Raw genomic sequence first — 25,407 nt, 5'->3', positions numbered from 1 at the left:
GACTCCTGAACTCCTAGGGAGCGCTGAGGCGCACTAGCCAGCGGTCACGTACATTATCGCAGAACCTTCCAGAAAGGAGAAGTGGACGTTCTTAGCCACTGTTTCAGACTCGGGGGCCGCCGTGAGGAGCTGTCCCCACCTGCAGGCAAGTAAGGACTGTGCGTGTTTCTGTGACAGCAGGTGGCCTGTCTTCTGGACACACAGGAATTGAAACCCTCACCCTCAGCCGTTTCTCCAGCCGCCACTGAAGGTCACTGTGACCGGCGTTTCCCATGAGAGGCTGTGGGAACAAGGGACAGGATGTGCTGGGCCTGCCTCTGCCCCCACGTGTGGACAGGTTTCAGAGACTGCTGGCCGCTGCCCAGCTGGAGGACACACACACGCGCGCGCGTGCACACACACACACATGCACACACACACACCCCAGAGTCCACTGGGAGGCGGGGACAGGACAGCGTGTTCTGCTCCAGGAGGGGCCTGGTTCCCAGCACGGCTGGGTGACCCGCCAGAGCTCAGGGGCCGGAAAGGCAGGGTTGCTGCTCCGTCAGCTTCTGGGGCCTTTATTCCCAGAGCCGGAGCCCCAGGCCAGGAGGGGAGAGATGGGATAGGGAAGAAGCCTCCACCCTAAGAGACCCGGCAGCCCTCTTTGACCTGGCCTGCTGTGCCTGCCACCACTCACACCCTTCCCGCCCCACCCCGGGCCCTGACCGCTGCCCACCCCTGAGCTTTTCTCCTCCCTGCCCCTGCGGCCTCTCCTGGGATGCCCTCCCTGATCACGTGTCCTCAGGTCACCTCGCTGTCCCCCAGGAGGGGGGTGCCCCGCCCTGGTCACAATTACCCCTCGGGATGTGCGTCCCCCTCTTTGTCTTATATGACCTGTCCGGTGGCTGTTGACCTTCGGAGCCGTCCACCTCTTGAAGACAAATTCCGAGGGAGCAGAAATAAGACCCTGTTCCCCGGGCTCCTCACGGCCGGCTGGGCGGCACTCGCTCTGAACTGTCGCCAGATGCTCGGTGTGGAAGCAAGCCACCAGGTGACTTTGCGTCCTTGTGGGAGAGTGCCCAGGAGCCGCGTCCTGAGGACCCGAGACCAACCGCAGCTGCTCGCGGGTGGGACTGAGCGGGAAGATCGTATCCCTCATGCTCTCTCTGGGGTGCTTGGGGACCGTCACTGTCCACCAGCATTGACGGAGCCCCTGCAGTCAGCCAGCCCAGCGTGAGCATTGGCACCGGAGATGGGAGGACTCGCTGGGCCCATGGGCCATCTGGGGTCAGGCCACACGCCCGGCTGGCCCCAGAGGGGCTGCCCAACAAGGAGTGTTGAAAAGGCTTCAGATGGAGTCAAGGGACCACTCCAGGCAGAACGGTCGCTGGCTGATGTTTGCTGGGCATGAACGGAAAAGCGGCTTTGTTGGAAATAATCTATTTTGAGCACCTCCGTCCCAGAGATCCGACGTAGGCTGTGCCGCAGAGGACGCAGGCCTTGTAAAGCGCGCAGTAACCCCAGTAAATAAAAGCGTTAAAAATTCAGCGTGGAACCAATTACTCCTTCAAGCTGTATTTCTGTGCTGATTCCTCTCTGTACTTGTCAGGGAGCAAGTACCAGCCCTTTGAGGCTGGGTCTCCAGGGACTGGCACCTTGTCACTGCCTCCTAACATGATTGCTCCTGTCAAGGTATTCTGGTGGTGGTGGGACGGGTTTGAATCCTGCAAAGTGTAGTGCCCTCTGCTGGTCGAATGGGGCAGGTCACCCGGCGCTTTGGATGCAGGATGAGATGACCTTTGAAAGTTCAAGAGAGTCGGCCTCCTCTTAGATTGGTCAGCATTTGGAGAGGGGCATTTTCAAATGGAGGGCATGGGATGATGTGATGGGGGCGGGCGGGGGAAATGTTTCCACTAGGAATTCCGCATCTCTGAGTTGTAATAAGTCAGTGAATACTTCCTACCTAATCAGTTACTTGAGTCAAACACATCAGAAGCAAGCGTTCTAGTGGCCGCATTCATTAGCAGTTTTGTTCCATGCTGTGAGAGAACTGGGCTGGGCTTCTCAGATGATGAATTGGTCTCAGGCTTGTGGGGGCCTGGGGCCCTGACAGTCCGGGGCCTGCTGGCACAGCTCAGGAGAGAAGGAGGCCAGGCCAGCGCTGGGAATGAGAACCGGTGGCATGGGCTGCGGTGTGGCCGGGGGGGGGGGGGGGGACAGCAGAGAAGGACCCGGCTCCCAGCCTAGTGACCACAGGCTAACTGACCCATCTCCTCCCTGAGCCTGTGATTCTTCCCGAGGGGACTGACCCTTCCCTGGCTGTCGTGATGCCGAGCCGAAACCCTAGCCCCTTGTCACAGTGAGCACTGCTGTGCTGAGCCTGCTCCTGAGCTGTCAGCAGATGACTGTCACGCGGAAGTGAGGAGGGCCCGGGCCTCTGGGGGTCTGAGACGCTGCCTCGCGGAACCCAGGGTCTCGTGGTGTTTTTGGAATCTCTCCTCCCCGGGCACCTCATTTGCCGCCCCTCTGGCCCTGAGCAGACAGACACACAGACACAACAGGAAACACAGACAGACACACAGAGCACCAGGAGCTTTCAGACCTTGAGGAAGGTTCCTGGGCTTACTGACCTGGCTCGCCCTAAGGTGATGTTATTTCCCAGGTGAAGGTTCAAGCTGTGCCCACTGCCCAGAGACCTCTGTCCCTGACTCGGGTGGGCAGGTCAGCGCTCCCAGACTGCTCCCCTCGGTCACCCCATCGGTCCGGCCTGTGTCTCCCATGTGTGTCCACCTGAGAAGAGGGCCAGTCCTCTGAGCCTGTCCCTGCTTCTTCCAGGGCCACCATGGAGCCCTTCCGCCCGCTGCTGCTGGCAGGTTGTAGCTGGCCGCTCGCCCAGGCTTTCACGGGCAACGAGACCACCCCAGTGGACAGCAACTGGACGTCCGCGACCTCAGGTGAGGACTCGCTGCCTCTTCCCGCTGCCCTCGCCGCCCCTCGCCCCTCCCCCTCCCGCCACCCACGAGGTCCCAGGGCCTCGCAAGGTGACTGCCTGGCTGAGGGAGGAGGAGAAGGAGAGAGGTGTGGCTTCTGTGGTCTGTGCGCTTTGCCCGTCTGACACCTGTGAAAAGCAGGCCGGTGAGAAGAGCCAGGGACTCGGCCATCGGCTGGAGCAAAGCTCAGAGTCTGGGAGGGAGGCGGCAGGCCCCACCCCGTACTGAGAGTCCGTGTCAGCTGCCGTGGGGGCGGGAGGCCCCCCTGGGGAACCTGTCCCAGCCAGCCCTCCCCATGGACGAGCATTCACCGCCAACCCAGAATGTTTAAATGCAGACAGAGCGGTTGGTTGTTACCAGCTCAGAAAGTGTTGTTAATACTTTTAGATAAGATGTTGGTATAGACGTTAGGTTTGTTTTAAAGAATAAGAACCCTGACCTCTCGGAGACATGTGTTAAAGGAAGAGAGGAGGAAGGTGAGTGTGCAGTTCCGGCTTCACTGCCCGCTGGCCCAGCGACCTTGGGGGTGAACCTCTCTGTGCCTCAGTACCCCCATTGGTAGATGGGGACCATCACAGCCCTGGCCCCTTGGTAGTACTGTGGGAATGGAGAGGTCAGGACGCTGGGAACCAGAAGGCTCACCAGCGTCAGCCGTCACTTCTGTCTGTGGGAGAGGTCACCATAGGTGGTCTGTCATGGCTGGTCCCTCGTGGCCCAGAGAGTTGCCTCTTCAGTGCCCCTTGAAATATCTCCTTCTGAGACACGTGCCTGATGCAGAGAGAGGCCCAGCAGGGTGAGCTCAGGGTTCTCCAGGGAGTGGACTCAGGTTTCCCGGGCAGCATGTGTGTCCCGGGTGGGCCCGGGGCCCCTCTGTGGTTGCTTCTTCCCCGTGCAGGGTTCCCAGGGGCCTGTGAGCGGTGAGGGGGGTCACCTCGCTCTGCACCAGGGCCTGTGGACAGCCCCCCTGCGCCCGCTCCATCCTCTTCTCCTCCATCCCCTGAGACCCGCAAACGTACAGTTCAGAGGCTTCCCTGACAGGTCAGGACTCTCCAGGTTAGCAGCAGCAGTGAGAAGACTGACCTGGCTCGCCCTGAGCACAGAGATACAAGCACAGAGAAGGAGACGGAGGATGGAGCCCCTTACACCGGCCAGGCTGCCCTGAGCACAGAGATACAAGCACAGAGAAGGAGACGGGGGATGGAGCCCCTTACACCGGCCAGGCTGCCCTGAGCACAGAGATACAAGCACAGAGAAGGAGACGGGGGATGGAGCCCCTTACACCGGCCAGGCTGCCCTGAGCACAGAGATACAAGCACAGAGAAGGAGACGGAGGATGGAGCCCCTTACACCGGCCAGGCTGCCCTGAGCACAGAGATACAAGCACAGAGAAGGAGACGGAGGATGGAGCCCCTTGCACCGGCCAGGCTGCCCTGAGCACAGAGATACAAGCACAGAGAAGGAGACGGAGGATGGAGCCCCTTACACCGGCCAGGCTGCCCTGAGCACAGAGATACAAGCACAGAGAAGGAGACGGAGGATGGAGCCCCTTACACCGGCCAGGCTGCACTAAACACAGAGATACAAGCACAGAGAAGGAGACGGAGGATGGAGCCCCTTACACCGGCCAGGCTGCCCTAAGCACAGAGATACAAGCACAGAGAAGGAGACGGAGGATGGAGCCCCTTGCACCGGCCAGGCTGCCCTGAGCACAGAGATACAAGCACAGAGAAGGAGACGGAGGATGGAGCCCCTTGCACCGGCCAGGCTGCCCTGAGCACAGAGATACAAGCACAGAGAAGGAGACGGGGGATGGAGCCCCTTACACCGGCCAGGCTGCCCTGAGCACAGAGATACAAGCACAGAGAAGGAGACGGAGGATGGAGCCCCTTACACCGGCCAGGCTGCCCTGAGCACAGAGATACAAGCACAGAGAAGGAGACGGAGGATGGAGCCCCTTACACCGGCCAGGCTGCCCTAAGCACAGAGATACAAGCACAGAGAAGGAGACGGAGGATGGAGCCCCTTACACTGACCTGGCTCGCCCTAAGCACAGAGATACAAGCACAGAGAAGGAGACGGAGGATGGAGCCCCTTACACCGGCCAGGCTGCCCTAAGCACAGAGATACAAGCACAGAGAAGGAGACGGAGGATGGAGCCCCTTACACCGGCCAGGCTGCACTAAACACAGAGATACAAGCACAGAGAAGGAGACGGAGGATGGAGCCCCTTACACCGGCCAGGCTGCACTAAACACAGAGATACAAGCACAGAGAAGGAGACGGAGGATGGAGCCCCTTACACCGGCCAGGCTGCCCTGAGCACAGAGATACAAGCACAGAGAAGGAGACGGAGGATGGAGCCCCTTGCACCGGCCAGGCTGCCCTGAGCACAGAGATACAAGCACAGAGAAGGAGACGGAGGATGGAGCCCCTTGCACCGGCCAGGCTGCCCTGAGCACAGAGATACAAGCACAGAGAAGGAGACGGGGGATGGAGCCCCTTACACCGGCCAGGCTGCCCTGAGCACAGAGATACAAGCACAGAGAAGGAGACGGAGGATGGAGCCCCTTACACCGGCCAGGCTGCCCTGAGCACAGAGATACAAGCACAGAGAAGGAGACGGAGGATGGAGCCCCTTACACCGGCCAGGCTGCCCTAAGCACAGAGATACAAGCACAGAGAAGGAGACGGAGGATGGAGCCCCTTACACTGACCTGGCTCGCCCTAAGCACAGAGATACAAGCACAGAGAAGGAGACGGAGGATGGAGCCCCTTACACCGGCCAGGCTGCCCTAAGCACAGAGATACAAGCACAGAGAAGGAGACGGAGGATGGAGCCCCTTACACCGGCCAGGCTGCACTAAACACAGAGATACAAGCACAGAGAAGGAGACGGAGGATGGAGCCCCTTACACCGGCCAGGCTGCACTAAACACAGAGATACAAGCACAGAGAAGGAGACGGAGGATGGAGCCCCTTACACCGGCCAGGCTGCCCTGAGCACAGAGATACAAGCACAGAGAAGGAGACGGAGGATGGAGCCCCTTACACCGGCCAGGCTGCCCTAAGCACAGAGATACAAGCCCAGAGAAGGAGACGGAGGATGGAGCCCCTTACACCGGCCAGGCTGCCCTGAGCACAGAGATACAAGCACAGAGAAGGAGACGGGGGATGGAGCCCCTTACACCGGCCAGGCTGCCCTGAGCACAGAGATACAAGCACAGAGAAGGAGACGGAGGATGGAGCCCCTTACACCGGCCAGGCTGCCCTGAGCACAGAGATACAAGCACAGAGAAGGAGACGGAGGATGGAGCCCCTTACACCGGCCAGGCTGCACTAAGCACAGAGATACAAGCACAGAGAAGGAGACGGAGGATGGAGCCCCTTACACCGGCCAGGCTGCCCTGAGCACAGAGATACAAGCACAGAGAAGGAGACGGAGGATGGAGCCCCTTACACCGGCCAGGCTGCACTAAGCACAGAGATACAAGCACAGAGAAGGAGACGGAGGATGGAGCCCCTTACACCGGCCAGGCTGCCCTGAGCACAGAGATACAAGCACAGAGAAGGAGACGGGGGATGGAGCCCCTTACACCGGCCAGGCTGCCCTAAGCACAGAGATACAAGCACAGAGAAGGAGACGGGGGATGGAGCCCCTTACACTGGCCAGGCTGCACTAAGCACAGAGATACAAGCACAGAGAAGGAGACGGGGGATGGAGCCCCTTACACTGGCCAGGCTGCACTAAGCACAGAGATACAAGCACAGAGAAGGAGACGGGGGATGGAGCCCCTTACACCGGCCAGGCTGCCCTGAGCACAGAGATACAAGCACAGAGAAGGAGACGGGGGATGGAGCCCCTTACACCGGCCAGGCTGCCCTGAGCACAGAGATACAAGCACAGAGAAGGAGACGGAGGATGGAGCCCCTTACACCGGCCAGGCTGCCCTGAGCACAGAGATACAAGCACAGAGAAGGAGACGGAGGATGGAGCCCCTTACACCGGCCAGGCTGCCCTGAGCACAGAGATACAAGCACAGAGAAGGAGACAGAGGATGGAGCCCCTTACACCGGCCAGGCTGCACTAAGCACAGAGATACAAGCACAGAGAAGGAGACGGAGGATGGAGCCCCTTACACCGGCCGGGCTGCCCTAAGCACAGAGATACAAGCACAGAGAAGGAGATGGAGGATGGAGCCCCTTACACCGGCCAGGCTGCACTAAGCACAGAGATACAAGCACAGAGAAGGAGACGGAGGATGGAGCCCCTTACACCGGCCAGGCTGCACTAAGCACAGAGATACAAGCACAGAGAAGGAGACGGAGGATGGAGCCCCTTACACCGGCCAGGCTGCCCTAAGCACAGAGATACAAGCACAGAGAAGGAGACGGAGGATGGAGCCCCTTACACCGGCCAGGCTGCCCTAAGCACAGAGATACAAGCACAGAGAAGGAGACGGAGGATGGAGCCCCTTACACCGGCCAGGCTGCCCTGAGCACAGAGATACAAGCACAGAGAAGGAGACGGAGGATGGAGCCCCTTACACCGGCCAGGCTGCCCTGAGCACAGAGATACAAGCACAGAGAAGGAGACAGAGGATGGAGCCCCTTACACCGGCCAGGCTGCACTAAGCACAGAGATACAAGCACAGAGAAGGAGACGGAGGATGGAGCCCCTTACACCGGCCAGGCTGCCCTAAGCACAGAGATACAAGCACAGAGAAGGAGATGGAGGATGGAGCCCCTTACACCGGCCAGGCTGCACTAAGCACAGAGATACAAGCACAGAGAAGGAGACGGAGGATGGAGCCCCTTACACCGGCCAGGCTGCCCTGAGCACAGAGATACAAGCACAGAGAAGGAGACGGAGGATGGAGCCCCTTACACCGGCCAGGCTGCACTAAGCACAGAGATACAAGCACAGAGAAGGAGACGGAGGATGGAGCCCCTTACACCGGCCAGGCTGCCCTGAGCACAGAGATACAAGCACAGAGAAGGAGACGGAGGATGGAGCCCCTTACACCGGCCAGGCTGCACTAAGCACAGAGATACAAGCACAGAGAAGGAGACGGAGGATGGAGCCCCTTACACCGGCCAGGCTGCCCTGAGCACAGAGATACAAGCACAGAGAAGGAGACGGGGGATGGAGCCCCTTACACCGGCCAGGCTGCCCTGAGCACAGAGATACAAGCACAGAGAAGGAGACGGGGGATGGAGCCCCTTACACCGGCCAGGCTGCACATGGAGCTCTTCAGAGCCGAGGCGGGAGCCAGAGGGTGGTCCCTCCGCCCACAGCCCCTCCCCCAGGGCCTTCCTGCACAGCCCAGGGCGCAGCTCACGTTTAGGTGTGCAACTCACACTCAAGCCCATAATGTTCAGTTTCCAGGCGTACAGTCTATGCCAGACACACACGCACACGTGCGCGCGCACACACACTCACACACTTTGCAGGTGTACCTATGCATACCGTTTGCCTGAACATCACACACACACTTGACTGGGAGCATCTGCTGGGTAGCGCTGGGCGGACGGCTGCTCCAGGGTGGCCATCTGGGTGCCCACCCGCCACCTCTGCCTGCAGTCTGAGCCACAGGAACGTGAAACGAAACAGAAAGGGACTTGGGGTTCCCTTTTAGGCAGCACACCAGCTTCCCCGCTGCAGCAGATGGGCGTCCCCAGCCACAGCCTGGCCTTCAGGGCCTGTTTCCTCTGGCCCATGTGGTGTTTTGACATTGGATTTAGGGTGAATTACTTATCAATATTAAAAAATCAGGTAGCTCGGTCCTGGCAGGTTGGCTCAGCAGTAGAGTGTTGGCCTGGCATGTGGGAGTCCCGAGTTCGATTCCCGGCCAGGGCACACAGGAGAAGCGCCCATCTGCTTCTCCACCTCTCCCCCTCTCCTTCCTCTCTGTCTCTCTCTTCCCCTCCCGCAGCCAAGGCTCCATTGGAGCAAAGTTGGCCCAGGCCCTGAGGATGGCTCCATGGCCTCTGCCTCAGGCACTAGAATGGCTCCAATTACAATGGAGCAACGGTCCAGATGGGCAGAGCATCGCCCCCTGGTGGGCGTGCCAGGTGGATCCTGGTCCAGCACATGTGGGAGTCTGTCTCTCTGCCTCCCTGCTTCTAACTTCGGGAAAATAAAAAAAGTAAATAAATAAAAATAAAAAATAAATAAAAATAAAAATCAGGTAACTTTACATAAAAATGTAGGTGCCTTCTTTGGCAAAATTGGAAGAAGTGAACACTGCCCCCCCCCGTGTGGCCCCAATGGGCTGGGGTCCAGGTGCCCACTGAAGTGCCCGGGCAGGCCTGTCTCCTCAGCCAGGGCCGCCCGGCCCTTGGGCCCGAGACCTGGCCAGTGAGTCCCTGTCGGGCGGAGGCTGAGCTGGCAGCCGATGCAGTGCGGAAGCAGGTGCCTCCACAGCAGCCACGGGCGACGGCATTCTCCCGGCGCTGAGGCCGCAGTGCTGGGCAGAGAGGGGCCAGGCATGGGAGCAGGGCAGCCGCGTTCTCTCCTCTCCGGGGCGGGCCCAGCTCCGACCCTGGGCATCAGGCCTCTCCCCGGCAGCCTGGGCCCTGGCAGGTGGGGAGGGGGCTCGTGGAGCTGCAGGTGTGGCAGCCTCGGGCCAGGTGGGCTTCCCGGGGAAGCTCTGCAGCAGGTGAGGCCCCAGGAGGGGATTGGACCGGGCAGCGGCTCTCATCTTGGCATTACCCTGGCCTGGAGCTGCCACACGGCCTGTGAGCATGCCCAGCCTGAAGGGGAGGGGGAGGGAGGTACTGGCACGTCTTGACCCGGCTTATGGCTTACGGTGGCTGGGGCCACCTCCTCAGCACAGACCGCTGTCTCCAGTGTACTGCAATCTAGTAGTCACTCAAGTCAGTACAATTTTGTTCTTTATTAGAAATATATGCGTTGGGTACTTGCATGGTGCCAGGATGATAGAGGGTGAGATGCCCTGCTCCCAGGAGCTTACAGCCTGGGGGGTGACATGTACGTCACACCTTTAGGATACGCAGGGAGGGGCGCAAAGCAAGGGGAGACTGTAGGCATGGAAAGCCCCTACTGGGCTCAGGGGTATGCTCGGTGCTTCTGTGAACTGGGAGAGAGCTGCCCAGTGTCACCTGAGAGGGCTTCCCCTGAAATGCAAGTGAAGGCTGTCACCCACAGATCTGATCATTGCAGGGGGGGGCATCTATGCTTGGAGGTACGCAGAACCCCCCTGGGACCCACAGGAGAAAAACCCAGTGGGCTTCCTGGAGGAGGGGGCCTTTGTGGTGTTCCTTGGGGAGCAAGGACGTTTTGGTGGGAAAGGGACAGTATGACAGGCTGGAAAGGCAGGAGCTGAGCCAGAACATGGGGGCGGGGTGGGGACTGAAGCCGGCAGCCCTTGGAATTTGGGCGTACGGGGCAGGTCATGGGCAGCCACGGGGCTCTGGGTCCGGAGATGGGGGACCTTCTAGTTGAGGGGGTCCACCTGGCAGATGTGGAGGATGGACAAGGAAGAGCGAGGGTGACGCCTGGAGGCCCGCTTTCCTCTGGCAGGGGGGTCAAGACTCACAGCCCTGGGTGGTCGGGTTGAGGTGTGGCTGTAGCCTCTGACCAGCCCGAAGGCCAGGCTGCTCCCTCCAGAGGCCCTGAGCTCCCAGCGTGACCTGGGACAGAGCAGTGGGGCGTCTGCACCGTCCCTCTCCTCTACTTCCCTGTTAGGGGGAGAGGTGGGCCCCCTGGGCCCCCTGAGGAACAGGCCACAGGAGGGTGGGGGAGACTCAGGGTTGTGCCTTCACTTCCCTGCCTCAGGGGACCTTGGCAGAGTCAAGTCACTGGCTCCTCAGCTGAAGTTTTCTTCTCGATGTCAACACGGCCACTTGTTAAGCGCTGACCTTTGTGGCTCCGCTGGACAAGGACCGTGGGCTGCCTTGCACACTGTACAGTGACGCGCTGATGCTCAGGGAAGCATTTGGCTCTGTAAACTGTCAAGCACGGTTCTGAAGTCCAGGGAGCAGGGCTGAGGGCTGCACTTTGCAAACTGTAGGAGCCATCCTGTGCTGGGAACCTTTCTCGCCCAGACCCCCTACCCCGTCCTTGCCCGTGGCTCAGGTCACCATGGGGACCCTGTCTCCCGCCCCCAGAGCCCCCGGTCCCCGGCCCCCAGCCCCTGCTGGCCTGGCTGCTGCTCCCCCTGCTGCTGCTCCTCCTCTTCCTGCTGGCGGCCGCCTACTTCTTCAGGTAGGAGTGTCCCGCGCGGACTTGCCCCGTCTGCTCTGATGAGGAAATGCGCGCCCACGGGGCGGCGGCGGCCGCAGGGTGTGGGGCCGGGCGGGCGGCAGAGGGCGGCGGGCGCTGGGGCAGAGGGCGGCGGGCCCCGGGCGCTCAGCCATGAGCAGGAAGAGCTTCTCCAGGCTGACCTGGTGAGTGTCGCCCTCCGCCCGGGCTCCGGGGACCTGGGGACCGGGGACCGCCCAGTGCCGGACGCTCACGCACGTGTCTCTCAGGTTCAGGAAGCAGAGGAAGGCCACGGTCAGCGCCAACGATAAGAAGATGCCCAATGGGATCCTGGAGGAGCAAGGTAGGACTGCCAGCCCTCCGTCCGTCTGTCCGTCCGTCTGGGGCGCCCTCCCGGCACAGCGGGCGACCTGCCTGACGCTGAGGCCTCACTTCTGCTTTTACTTGTGAAAATGCCGGCCCTTCCCACCCGAGAGTTTCACCGTTTCAAACCTTTCTCGTTTCTCTCTCTGGTGTGAAGCAGACCCTCGAAAATTGCCGGTTTGTGGCTTCTTTGGAGAAGCTGCTCACATCCTGTCGTTTTTTTATAGGGCTCTAACAGGCATTGTTTTTCTAAGTCCTCTGAAATCCTCCTGAGTGAGACTGTGCCTTCAGGGAGTCCGCGTGCCCCAGGGGGCTCCCAGAAACCACACTGGTTTAGGACCGAGCGCAGGGGTTTCACCAGGGAGGTTCCCCCGCGTGTCAGCTGGGGGGCATTCCAAACCTCCTCTAGGCTCTGAGTTCAGTTACTACTGGTAGAGGCTCCGTAGAGGCCCATTGCTTTACTTCTCCCACCTTCAGACGGTGGCTGAGAAAGACTCTAAGGCAGAGACTCTACACTGCCCAGTTCCCCTCCTGACGACAGCTTCCTGCAGTCGCCCGGCCGTGGACGGTGCTGTGGTCTGGGGAGCAGGCCCACTGCTGGGCTTCAGAAGAGATTGCTAAAGCCACCCGAGGCAGGAACAGAAAAGCTCAGAGCGAGGGCCCTGGCCTGCGTGCAGGAGGTGCCGTGCCCCCGAGGGGCCCCGGCCAGTGGCAGCTGCTGCTGTGGCCTCCAGTGCCACCTTCCTGCCCTGCCCGCCCCTGCAGGGCCCCACAGCCTGAACCAGGGGAGGAGGGTGTGGCTCTGGCAGCAGCAAGCCTCATTCCGAGGGAGGCCGAGGCCGCGTTGGAAGAGCAAGCCCTGGGGGGAGTTCTTGTCTGGGCTGCAGAGCAGTTCTGCTGCGAGTAGGGACAGGCAAGTTGTCAGGGTGACCCTGTCGAGGATGGCTCCCCGGGGCCACGGGGCACCCCAGCCATTTCTCTGTCTCGCTCTGAGCTGAGGGCGCACTTTGTCCTGGAGCCCCAGGCACGGCCCATCGCCCATCTCCGTTCCAATGCCTCCCTCCTCGTCTGCCACCTCCCGCCAAAAAACGTCATGAAACCAGAAAGGAGGACGGTTCTCTGTAGGGGCTCCTGGGGTTTGAGTAACCAGGGCTGTTTGCTACAAAGAAGACAGGACAGAGAGGCCCGGTTCCCAGTCTGCTCTGCGCTCGCGCCCGGAGACCTAGGATTATCCCTCTCTTCCCTGCCCTGGAAGCCAGCCAGAGGGGGAGGCTGCCTGAACCTCGGTGGAAGGAGCCAGGCCTGGAGGGGAGGAGAGGTGGGGGAGAAGGGGCTGGGGGTGGGAAATTAAGTCATCTGTGGTTGGTGAGAGCAGCTAACACCGGCCATTGGGACGCCCGCCCCTGACAAGTGATGTGGGTGTGTTCTAGGCCCAGCCTTAGGTGCTGGGGGCCCCGCTGGGCTCAGGCTACAGGATCCGAGAGGAGATGACCCCCTCCAGCCGCCATTTCTCCAGGATGGTGTAGGTCCCTCCGGTTTATGAGTCACCCGCCCAGGAGTACGGCTGAGTGTCCCCTGTTGTCTCTTTTGTCCCCACAGAGCAGCAGAGAGTGATGCTTCTCAGCAGGTCCCCCTCTGGGCCCAAGAAGTACTTCCCCATCCCGGTGGCCCACCTGGAGGAGGAGACCCGCGTGCGCTCGGCAGATGACTGCAAACAGTTCCGGGAGGAGTTCAACGTGAGTGGGGGCGGCCCCTGACTTCCAGTCCGTCACGTGGTTGGGAGCGGAGGCTTGGGAACTACTGTGTTCTCCTTTAGGTTAAGATCCCAAAGGCTCAGAGCTCCTGTGTCCATTATGACACGGTCCCAAGTTGGGGGCCCTGGGAAACCACGTTCCCGCCGCGGCGCCCCTCGGGGACACGCCCCTTCCTCGCTGTTGCAGTGAGACGGCAGAGGGAGACATCCATGAAGTCTCCTTCCGGCTCAGACACTCTGAGTGCCGTGCCCTGAGACCACGTGGGGCCGAGATGCTGGGGTCTCGAGGACAGGGATGAGTAGGCCTGAGAGGCCCCAGGATGGCGGTTTCTCGTGGGAAGCCCAGAGCCCCCACACCATCCTTCCCCAGGCATCCGGGCACTGCGGCGTCTGATGAGAGCTGGCACTGTCCCCCTGGTCTAGCGTCACGAGGTCCCTGAGGCGTGGGGACCGCCTTACCGGGACAGGAGCTCTACCCCTGCCCGCTCTGTGGTGCCCGTCCCAGTCGGGGTGACCTGAGTCTCAGCTCGCTTTGTCCTGCGGCTGCTTCTCGGATGAATGACTTCCGTGAACTTAGCCGTGGCGGCTGCTAACTGCGCTGCATTGAACCAGCTGGTACGGTCCCCGTGGTAGCAAACTGATTCCACTCACCCTCCACCAGAAATAACAAACACGCCAGGGACACCTCCCCACGCACTGTTGGTTTTTTATTTGATATCCTATGAATTGTGAATCAGAGAGAGCGAGCGAGAGGAAGGGAGACAGACAGACACTGGGAAGTGACTTGGAGTTTGCTCCTCTGGGTTGGTCCCTTGTGTGTTCTGTTCTGCCTCATCCACGTTTCATCCGTGGCCGCGGGCGGCGGGGTGAGCGTGGAGTAGGACGGGTTCCCAGCCGGGCGCTGACTCGCCCTGGCTCTGCCGGTTGGGCCCTGGCCCATCAGGGAAGCCAGCTTCTGTCTCCTGTGGAGCAGGGGCCCGCCTTAGTGACCTCCCAGCGCGAGCGCCAGGCTGAGACGGGCCTCCGTCGCAGTTGCGTCTGGAGGCGGCGTGCGTGAATGCCCGCGGGCTCCTGACTCCTCACCCAGTCTGCTGTGAGGCCGGGGAGGAGGACATGGCGCTGCAGTGCACTCGGCTTACTGTTTTTTAGCACAAGTCTCATCTGCCTTTATCTTGCTTCCTTTTCATTGTTTTCAAATGTGTGTCTCCCCCCACCCCCGCCCCTCATTTTTTTGGAGAAATTAGGTCATGGTGAAAAACAGCTCTGAGCAATATTGTTTTTTGCAATCTCTCAGACTGATAAGAGAAGTGAATTCCACATTCTTAAAATAACTCTCCAAGTTTCTAGGACAAGACTTCCCCTGCCTTCTGGTCTCGGTTCCCTGCCAGGGCGGCCCGCCCCGTGTGGACCCCTCCCGAGCACCTGCCCAAGTCCGCCTCTTACCTGCCTGGGGGCTGGGGCAGCTTGCTGAATCCCGTGGGGGGGCAGGGAGAGGGTCAGGCAGGGGAGGCCCGAGCCCCGCCTACAGAATTGAAGGAGGCACCACAACCGCTCGGCCAGCCGGATAAATAATGTTTTAATGCAGCATTTAAAAATATCAAAGTGATTGTGAGTGGGGGTCCGTGCGGCATGGTATGAGCCCACCCCTCAGGGATGACTGGATGGTTCTGACTCATTTTTCCTGTTGTTCCCGTGAGGTGTGTCCCCACCCCTTGACTGATCGTCCTGGCTTCAAAGTTTGATATTTTGGTTGTGATGGAATTTGTCTGCATTCATGTAGACTCTTTTTTTTTTTTTTTATTGAAATCTTGCATTGGCATCTTATTTTATGTGGAATCTCAAGGTTTTGGGGTCCCCCTTCCCATTTTTCACCCCAGTCAGGTGTCTCTCTCTCCAGGCCTCTGCCCCACTCCCGCCATCGGTCTGCTGTCCTCACTGGAGTCCCTCGTCCCAGCGAAGGGCAGGTGGATACATGACAGAGGGGACAGGGTGCTAGACTGGAGTCCAGCTCTGTGGAACCTGGTCCTGGCTCCAGGGGCCGTCACTCTGCGGACCCCCGTTTGCTCTCCTCTCGAGTGAGGGGTGGCCGCGTCCTAAGCCACGTCTGTGCCCCATCCCTCTGCTGAGAGGTCTGGGTCCTCCAGGGCCAGCTGCTCCCCCCCCTGCCCCGGCTCCGCAGAGAAACACGCTTGGCGTGGACTTGCACCCTCTTCCTTCCCTCTCCCCGCAGCTGGGACAGGGAGACAGCTGGGACAGGGAGACAGCTGGGACAGGGAGACAGCTGGGTCTCCAAGGAGCGGATCCCAGTGAGTTCAGGTGTTCGTGTACTGCTGACCAGAGCCGAGCGGAGCCAGGGGGGGACAGCGAGGGTCCAGCACTGGGGTCAGTGCCATGGCCGTGGGCTGACAGAGGTGTGGGGGCTGGCGGCAGCTGCTCGAGCACCTGCCCAGGTCTGCCTCTTGCCAGACTGGAGGCTGGGGCAACTTACTGACCCTCAGCCTCAGTTTCCTTACTGTGAGAGTGAGGGTGCTCCCTGCCCCCGCAGGGTTTTCGTACGTCACCTGCTAAGGAGGTGAGCTGTGTGCCCAGCTCTGCCCGTGTGCCCACAAGGTGTGTGGGACTGCCATCCTTTTTAGGGCGACCTCTGTGACCTCCAGTCTTGCGGTGTCTGCCTCGCAATGGTGGAACACTGTCCTAGCAAAGTCCGGGCAGGCCCTCAGAGGAAGTCACTGTAGATGAGTGACCTGGGGGCCAGGGAAGGCCCCTCTGCAGACAGGCTCTTCCGAGAGCCTCTGTCCAGCAGGTGCCTGAGCCTGGCCCAGTCATAATATTGTAGAGAGGCACAGGGGAAGTGCCACCAGGAGAGGTCCCAGCACAGCACACAAGCCAGACCCGCCCCTGGGCTTGCTGGGACAGCCCACACCCGGCTCAGTTAGCTGCCATCTGCCCAACAGGACAAACACACACTGGCTTATGTGCACAGTCATGGACGTGCAGTCCCACCTCAGACAAACAGACAAACCCCTTCAGCCAGGCACCTAATCGGATAATTCATCGCACGGTATTATTGACTAATTGCTGCGTGCTTGGCTCACGCTTGGCGCTGCAGGCAACCCAGCCCCAGCCCAGGCCCCCAGGTGCCCCGCTGCACCCCAGGTCCTAGACAGCTGAGGCGCTGGCGACGGGCGGCTGGGCAGGCGGACGGCAGGACAGAGCGCCAGGCTGCTCTGGGCCGGTCGCTCCCCGGGCTTGGAACCCGGATGCATGTGAGGAGCCCAGAGCACATTGTTTCTGTCACCTCGAGTGACACTCTGTGCCGCCCACAGAGCTGGTGTCGTCACTCCGTCTCCATCTGGGGCAGATGCCAGGCCACGCCGCCGGGCTGCCGGGCCAGGCCCCTCCCGGCCACTCCGGCCAGCCCCCCCCCCCCACCCCCCGGCAGCCGCCTCACGTTCTGAGGAGGATGGAGGCTTTGCGGAGCCGTTTTGTTTTTTTCTTCTCTCTCTCTTTGATTTATTATTTTTAATAGACTGTTTTTTAGAGCAGTTTGGGGTTTATAGAAAAATTGGTCAGAAAGTATCAAGTTCTTGCCCACAGTCCCCTGATGAGTAACCCATTGCTACATTTGTTACAATGAATGAGCCAGTATGGATTTGTTACCGTCGGCTTGTTACAGTTGACGAGCTGATACGGATTTGTTATGATCCATGAGCGGATGTTAACCCATGTCATGTCGGAGTTAGGATTCCAGTGTTGTACATTCTGTGGGTTTGGAAAAGTACATGCCATCACGCATCACTGTGACCACGCCTCGTGTTTATTTTCAAAAAAAGTGTTGGGGCGTAGAGAAAGAGAAGGCTCTGCAATGTTACCACAAGTTTCGTGTCTAGGTTGGGTCAAGGTCAATGTGAAGACAGCTCTGATGAAGCACCCGGTGCTCCAGGCAGAGGAGGGGCTGGTCTGGGGCAGAGCTGCCCCCCACACTGGCCCTGGCAGTGCCTCTGCCTCTGGACACAGGGTTTGGTGGCCCCGAAACAGGAGAAAGAGCACACTGGCCTACAGTGTGTGATGGAGAAACTGGTGGACTTGGGAGAGGGAAATTCCGGGTACCCCAGAGGGCAGGTCTAACTCAGGACCCAGGCTTGGAGCCGGGGCTGTGCTGTGAGGCCTCCCCCTCTCCTGGGCACTAGAGCTGTGGCCAGACTGCAGGTCCCCACCCAGTGTCTGCCATTTGACTCTGGACAAAGCCATAGCTTCCTTGGGCTTTCGTTCCAGGTGTCATCTAATGATAGGTGAGCTGCGAAGGCCGGAACAGGTGACCCAGCCCCTCCCGCTGTGCCTGGAAGGTCACACATGCTTGATAAACATGAACGTTAACGACTGGGGTTCCTGGGGCTCCGGGTCCAGCCAGCGGTCAGGTGGAATGTTGAAGGATGTGATTTGGGGTTTAGAAGCTCTTTCCCATTGGGTGCGGGGGGAGGAGCTCCCCTGAGCAGAGGGGAGTCCAGCAGCCGGCAAACGCAGGGCAGCTGAAGCCAGCAGGAATCAGAGGGGCTCCACGTGGTGGAAGGAGCCAGAAGTCAGGACCCTGGGTTCACACCTGCTGCACCCCAGGTCCCAGGTTCCAGCAGAACCTCCTGCTCACGTCTCAGTTTCCTCATCGAAGACGAAGGGAGGACCGGGTGCCTCACCAGTACCGGTCCCCCAGGGGTCTTTGTGTGGGGCCAGGGGTCTGTTTCCACATGCCCCGCTGAGCCTACACCTCTGGTCCAGAGTCTTAAGCACGCTGAGGCCTAGAGGGGACTCTCTCCCCAGCATCCACCTGCGTCCTGCTGCCCAGCCCCAGCGTCGGGGCCGTTTCTGACCCTCCGCGCGCGTGTCTCTGCCCCTCCCTCCCCTGGTCCCAAGCTCAGCCGTGGTCAGTCCGCGTGCGTTTGTGCAGCACCTGCTCTGGGTCAGGAGCTGGGGGTCCCGGGAATTTGGTGGCAATACACGGCCAGTCCCTGCCTTTCTGCAGCTTAGGGTCCAGCTACGGGGCCATCCTCCTGTCCACTCTTCAGTCGCCCTCAACGCCAGACAGAGCACCCGAGGGAAGACAGGACTGTGACTCCTTCGTGTCCTTGCTCAGCGCCTGGCACAGCCTCGGGGACGGGGGGACGGACAGGAGGACAGAGGAACTGGTGGGCAGGAGGTGACAGGAGGTGGTGGGGTCAGAGACTGTTTCCAAGGGACCGGGACATGACGCGGCACGAGGGTGGGTCACGTGTAGTGCTAACTCTGCACTTTCTTCCAGTCGTTGCCGTCGGGACACATACAAGGAAGTTTCGAACAGGCCAATAAAGAAGAAAACAGAGAAAAAAACAGATACCCCAACATCCTTCCCAGTAAGATTTCACTTTTTTTTTGCATGGTTGGTGGCATTTTGACTAAACACCAAATTCCCTTGCAGCTCCCGGTGACGGTGCCTGTCCGAGTGGCATGAGGACCTGGTGCCCGGAGGTCAGTGCCCATGTCGGCACGGCCACCCGGTGTCTGCGCCTGGCCTCTAGGCCCCTGTCGGCCACACGGACTCGGGCCACCTTGGTTGGCGAGGGTCTGGCTGTTAAGCCTGTGCTTAACGTTGACCTGGGCTGCCCAGGGGCCACCCGCACTGGCCGCAGTGCCCTGCTCCTGGGTCCAGTCCTGAGCCTCGGCCGGGGTAGCTGCTGGCCCTGGGACTCAGTGCTCTTGGCCACCAGCAGCAGGTCCCCGGGACCAACGGTGGGAATGAGAAATCAGAATCCTATAGGGCTTTGGCAACATTGCGGGAAGGCTTCCAGTAAACCGGATTTTAACCGGAGCCGCTAGAGTTCGGCATGGGCGGGAGAGTGCGGGCCGAGGAGGTGAGATGAACCTTTCCCGGGGCCTCGCTGCCAACCTCGCCACCCAGACAAACCCCAGCTGCCTTTGCAGACGCAGGCCCAGGAGGGTTGCGATGTCCTTCGTGTAGCCTAGACCCGCCCTGATGGCTCTGCCCATCAAGTAGCAGTATAGCAGCCTCCGGGGCCCCACTGAGTTCCAGTTTGTACCCTGAACCCAAGGTCTCCCCCTCACCCCTGCTAGCAGGACCCTCCCTTCTCGGGCAGTCTCTCCGCGGGATTGAGGAACTAGACAGGTAAGGGCTCCAGTCAGTGGGCCCTTGGTCGCATTTTTGGGGGTTAGAAGTGAGTCCACCTGTTCTGTGGTCACCTGATCGGTGTGGCAGCTGCATTTTCAGCTCTTGGTAGAGAGAATTCTTTCCCATTTCGCATGCATTCGATCTATGGTTTTGCATAGCCACCCCCCACCCCCGACCCTGCCTTCCAGCTCCAATTAGGGACGTTGGCCAAATGTCTTCCTTCCCACATGGATTTGTGGAGGAGGCTGGGGAGCCGCAGGGACAGGAGGCAGGTGGCCGCTGTGGTCCCTAGGCTGAGCTGTGTGTGTGAGGGGGGGGACCAGGGTTAGCTTCTGGACATACTGTGTGAGTGGCAGCTCGCCTGGGTGTGGGTCACGGAGGAAACGGGGAAGTGAGAGGGGCGGAGCAGCTCAAGCAGAGGACAACCGGCAGGCGGTCTGGGGTCTTTGGAGCAATCGTGTTACGTAAAAACCGAGATATTTGGAAATTAGTCACTATCATTAGTATAATGAGCTCAATTAAATTGGTTTAGTTCCTACCTCGGTCTGCGGAATAGACGTGTGTGTCGGGGACCTACTTGGGGCCGCGGACTGTCTGGGCCCTTGACCTGCATCTCTCCTCACTAAACCCTTTCTCCTTTCAAGGCAATGTTCACTTTGCTAACGGTATTTTCGGTCGGACTTGAATGGCTGAGGAACGAACGGCCAGGTGTGGGGAGGCCCTGTGCCTATCACTCCCTCCTCGGCCCAGACGTGCTGGGCACCATCTGCCCCGAGGGTCAGCAGGGGGAAGGGCGGGGCCTGCCTCCTGCACGTTGTCCCCAAGCTGTGTCCCCAGCTTGCCCTGTGGAGGGAGGCTGACCTTGACGGTGGAGTATCGTGTGACAGTCCAGAGCAGGCATTTCTAACGTCCCCCATCAGTTCTCTCTCCCCACCCAGGGTGGGGGTCCTGCCTCAGCCCCTCCCAGCCCGGGAGCCCCCAGAGAAAATTGAGGGTGCTAGCGGTCATCAGGGGCCAGGGGATCCTGCCACCTATGACATATTTTACATTAGTGGGACATTGCTTTTACAGAGATGCCCACGTGTGCCAACAAAGGTTGAGTGAAAAGGCTGTCCAATGTATTTGAAGTTGGACAGAGACCCCCTAGGTCTAGCTGGGGGCCAGGACTGGAGTGGGCTGGATCAGGGTGGGGTGAGGTCAGCAGGCTGGGGGAGGGGCCAGGTGCACTCCCACAGCTCTGGTCACCTTCCCTGACTCCGCCCTCATCCCCCAATCCCAGACTTGCAGCACCAGAAAGGGGCGGGGGGAGTACAGCCATGGATGTGGCTCTCCTAAGCTCTGAGGACAGAGATCAAAATGCCAGGGGTGTCCCGGGGGCTGGGCTACGGAAAGGCTCGTTGGCCGGTGCTGGAAGCATCGCATTTTCTGGGAAAATGCCGCTTATAGCTGATAGATTCAGGAAATAATGTTTGGAAAGTGAAGTGTGACTTCTGAGACTAGAGAGACAGGAAGAGCTTAGGCACGGCAAGATTCTAAATCTAACCAGAGGTCTATTTTTTACCTCTGCTTTCCGTAGCTGTCCTCAAAGTGCGGACGCTTCTCATCATTTTCCACCGGCTGCGTGCCCACGCTCTGCTTCGGGGCTGCCGGCCCCTGAGCACGAGGGTCTCACGGCCAAGTCCGCGCGGCTGTGAGTCTGGGGTTTCACACCCTGACCACTCTGGGCTGTGACTGTCCCTGAGGGCTGCACTGGCCCGTTCTGGGCAAGCAGCAGGACTGATCTGGCCCAACAATGCCCAGACAACGGATGTCTGAGGCCACCAGCCACCAGCCACCTTTCAGGGGGATGGGCCGCAGCAGCCAGGACCTGGGGGCTCTGTGTCTGATCCCCCCTCGGTCAGTCTCGGTCCTGTGATGGCGACGAGGGGATAGAGCGGGGACACAGACACGGAATCATTCAGTAATCAACCTGGTACATGGATACGCAGTACCCAGCGGGTACCAAGCTCTGTGCCCGTGCGGCGTGAGTCACTCAGGGCGGCTCGCTCTGGGCGCTGGGCCAGGCCCGGACACCCTTCACTTTCTCCTCCTGGGCGCACTGCTGCAGGCACCCTGGCCCAGGCCCAGGGCGGGACACAGCACTGGCAGTGGCCCGTGCAATAGCTGCACTCCTGTAAAATCAGAAAATACACATGATCAGGATGCAGCCTGGCTCACAGCCAGCTTCCTAGCAGCTGCCGACCCACTTGTCAGTGCTGCGTGTTCTTCATGAAGGGCGGGGCCCATGCAGGAGAGGTCACACAGACCCACCGAAGTCATATAGAGCTGGTGGAGACTCCCCGGCAGGTGCGTCCACCCATGCAGAACCCAGAAACACACACTGCTCACAGCCACACATGCCACACTCACGCAGAGCACTCCGGGCCAGCCCTCCCACTCACACTCACACTCACGCAGAGCACTCCCGGCCAGCCCTCCCACTCACACTCACGCAGAGCACTCCTGCCCTCCCACTCCCACTCCCACTCACGCAGAGCACTCCTGGCCAGCCCTCCCACTCCCACTCACACTCACGCAGAGCACTCCTGGCCAGCCCTCCACTCACACTCACACTCACGCAGAGCACTCCTGGCCAGCCCTCCCACTCACACTCACGCAGTCAGCCCTCCCACTCACACTCACACTCACGCAGAGCACTCCTGCCCTCCCACTCCCACTCCCACTCACGCAGAGCACTCCTGGCCAGCCCTCCCACTCCCACTCACACTCACGCAGAGCACTCCTGGCCAGCCCTCCCACTCACACTCACACTCACGCAGAGCACTCCTGGCCAGCCCTCACACTCACACTCACACTCACGCAGAGCACCCCTGGCCAGCCCTCCACTCACACTCACACTCACGCAGAGCACTCCTGGCCAGCCCTCCCACTCACACTCACACTCACGCAGAGCACTCCTGGCCAGCCCTCCCACTCACACTCACACTCACGCAGAGCACTCCTGCCCTCCCACCCACACTCACACTCACGCAGAGCACTCCTGCCCTCCCACTCACACTCACGCTCACGCAGAGCACTCCTGGCCTCCCACTCACACTCACGCTCACGCAGAGCACTCCTGGCCAGCCCTCCCACTCACACTCACACTCACGCAGAGCACTCCTGCCCTCCCACCCACACTCACACTCACGCAGAGCACTCCTGCCCTCCCACCCACACTCACACTCACGCAGAGCACTCCTGCCCTCCCACTCACACTCACACTCACGCAGAGCACTCCTGCCCTCCCACTCACACTCACGCTCACGCAGAGCACTCCTGGCCAGCTCTCCCACTCACACTCACGCAGAGCACTCCTGGCCAGCCCTCCCACTCACACTCACACAGAGCACTCCTGGCCAGCCCTCCCACTCACACTCACACAGAGCACTCCTGGCCAGCCCTCCCACTCACACTCACACAGAGCACTCCTGGCCAGCCCTCCCACTCACACTCACACAGAGCACTCCTGGCCAGCCCTCCCACTCAAAAGCTGCTTGTCCCCCAGGCCAGAATCTCACCTTCGTCTCTGGGGCAGACCTGAAATATGAGAATTGGGGTCTGCAGTGCCCCCAAACCCCAGACCCAGATGTCCACTTGTCCACAGAGGTATACATTCCTCCCTCCGGGAAGCCTGGGAGAGTGCACCCCAAAAGTTCTCCCGAGCGCACCTGTTCTTGTCGATGCCGAGGCCCTGTTGGGGTTTGGAGAATACGGCCAGCACACAGTAGGGCCGCACGCGCCACTGTCTGGTTCCGTGTGGCGGTGGGCAGGCCCACTCTGGACGATGAGAGCCTTACCTCTGACCTCGCCCCCGATCGCCGTGGGAGACCCTGTAATGTCCTTTGTAACATGTTAATGCTGTAGAGAGTAGAAACTGGTGGCAGGCATGACTTCCTTATCCTGATACCATTTTGTTTTTTAAACAGATGACCATTCCAGGGTGATTTTGAGCCCAATAGATGGAGCCCCCTGTTCAGACTACATTAATGCTTCATACATAGATGTAAGTCCTCATCCTTCTCCCGTCCCCCAGCCCAGCGGGATGTGCACATCTGGACCCTCTGGGGGATGAGTGTGAATCCCGTCCCCCAGCCCAGCGGGATGTGCACATCTGGACCCTCTGGGGGATGAGTGTGAGTCCCGTCCCCCAGCCCAGCGGGATGTGCACATCTGGACCCTCTGGGGGATGAGTGTGAATCCCGTCCCCCAGCCCAGCGGGATGTGCACATCTGGACCCTCTGGGGGATGAGTGTGAATCGTGACCCGTGCGGGCTTTCCTCTCTGGGTCCAGGAATGTAAATGGTCACAGCCTTCCCGGGAGGTGGGTCCTCAGCACAGACAGCAGAGAGGATCCACACCTTTGGAATTAGGATCTGTGTTTTGGGATTTGTGTTTGAGACACAGAAGTACCCGGGATATCCATCACAGCATTGTTTAGCTTACTGGCAATATAGAAGGGGAGGGGACCAGTTACATAAATTGTGGATAAACTGCACACAGTGGATCATCACGCATCCATTTTAATTGAACCTTAAAGGAGTATTAACTATAAATTACAAAATTATCATGAAAGTACAGTGTGAGAGAATTTGTACCTACAAGCCACTTAAAAATACATCAGCATCGGCCCTGGCCGGTTGGCTCAGCGGTAGAGCGTCGGCCTGGCGTGGGGGGACCCGGGTTCGATTCCCGGCCGGGGCACATAGGAGAAGCGCCCATTTGCTTCTCCACCCCCCCCCCCTTCCTTCCTCTCTGTCTCTCTCTTCCCCTCCCGCAGCCAAGGCTCCATTGGAGCAGAGATGGCCTGGGCGCTGGGGATGGCTCCTTGGCCTCTGCCCCAGGCGCTGGAGTGGCTCTGGTTGTGATGGAGCGACGCCCCGGAGGGGCAGAGCATCGCCCCCTGGTGGGCAGAGCGTCGCCCCTGGTGGGCGTGCCGGGTGGGTCTTGGTCGGGCGCATGCGAGAGTCTGTCTGACTGTCTCTCCCCGTTTCCAGCTTCAGAAAAATACAAAAAAAAAAAAATAATACATCAGCCAGCATCTCCGTCTCTGCCCCTGTGTGTGCGTCTCGGTATTCACAGAAAAAAAGAAAAAGATTAGAGAGGGAGATACAAAAGTAGCATTTGTTGCTTCTGCAGTCACTGGTAAATTTTCTCTCTACTTTTTTTCTGTGTTCCAGATGTTTCATGACGAGTACATATTGCTTTCCTAACAACTGTCTTTAGCTGGAATATCTTGGAAAAATTATGAATCTGATTTTGTTTTTCTAGGGTTACAAGGAGAAGAATAAATTCATTGCAGCTCAAGGTAAGCTTGTTGTTGTTACTTTCTCACTGTGCACACACACACTCACTCACACACACACACACACACCACATTCTTTCTGACTCTGCTTCGCAAGCGGGGTCTGGTCCTGGACCAGCCAACACAGAGTGGCCACACCCCACTGGGACACACAGTCACGGACCCGACTCTCACGTGAATACCTGTTCCTGTCTGTGACTGTAGCCCCCTGGGGGCTGGTCATTCAGGCCCCTGAGTGTTTCCCTGCCGCAGGGGTCGCAGGGAGCATGGCGGGATGGGGTGGGGGGCTATGCCCTACCGGTTCTGGAATTCTATAGGGTGTGAGCTGGACTGACCGGTCCTTTTGGCTTCAGAGAAGTGGGGGGAGCAGCCCTCCAGGGCCCCCAAGGGCCAGGTGGCCTGGGCTGGGTCTGGCAGCGACCTCTCCCTGCGCCTGACTCTGGGGTCCCCTCCGCACAGGCCCCAAGCAGGAAACCGTCAATGACTTCTGGAGGATGGTCTGGGAGCAGAAGTCTTCGACCATTGTCATGCTGACCAACCTGAAAGAGAGGAAGGAGGTGAGCCCGCCCCTGGACTAGGTAGTACTTTCTGCAT

The 25,407-nt window shown here is 59.7% G+C and overlaps 1 protein-coding gene across 5 annotated transcripts in view; it reads left to right on the top strand.

The window, feature by feature from the left end:
* PTPRE (protein tyrosine phosphatase receptor type E) overlaps window positions 1-25,407 on the top strand; it is a 142,144-nt gene that overhangs the window by 99,111 nt on the left and 17,626 nt on the right. For 4 of the 5 annotated variants that reach the window (XM_066354970.1, XM_066354967.1, XM_066354966.1 and 1 more), the window contains exons 3-10: window positions 2,818-2,936; window positions 11,103-11,199; window positions 11,466-11,539; window positions 13,159-13,295; window positions 18,606-18,696; window positions 23,438-23,514; window positions 24,780-24,816; window positions 25,273-25,370. In XM_066354970.1, coding sequence (XP_066211067.1) covers window positions 2,825-2,936; window positions 11,103-11,199; window positions 11,466-11,539; window positions 13,159-13,295; window positions 18,606-18,696; window positions 23,438-23,514; window positions 24,780-24,816; window positions 25,273-25,370 — 723 coding nt within the window. In that variant the 5' untranslated portion in view covers window positions 2,818-2,824. Of the gene's footprint in view, window positions 1-2,817; window positions 2,937-11,102; window positions 11,200-11,223; window positions 11,382-11,465; window positions 11,540-13,158; window positions 13,296-18,605; window positions 18,697-23,437; window positions 23,515-24,779; window positions 24,817-25,272; window positions 25,371-25,407 lie in introns of those variants that run through there. The other variant, XM_066354969.1, reaches the window with a different exon arrangement.

The sequence above is a fragment of the Saccopteryx leptura genome, chromosome 13 (assembly GCF_036850995.1).
Source record: "Saccopteryx leptura isolate mSacLep1 chromosome 13, mSacLep1_pri_phased_curated, whole genome shotgun sequence".
In the NCBI taxonomy this organism is placed as follows: Eukaryota; Metazoa; Chordata; class Mammalia; order Chiroptera; family Emballonuridae; genus Saccopteryx; species Saccopteryx leptura.
This window is presented reverse-complemented; position numbering and strand designations above follow the sequence as displayed.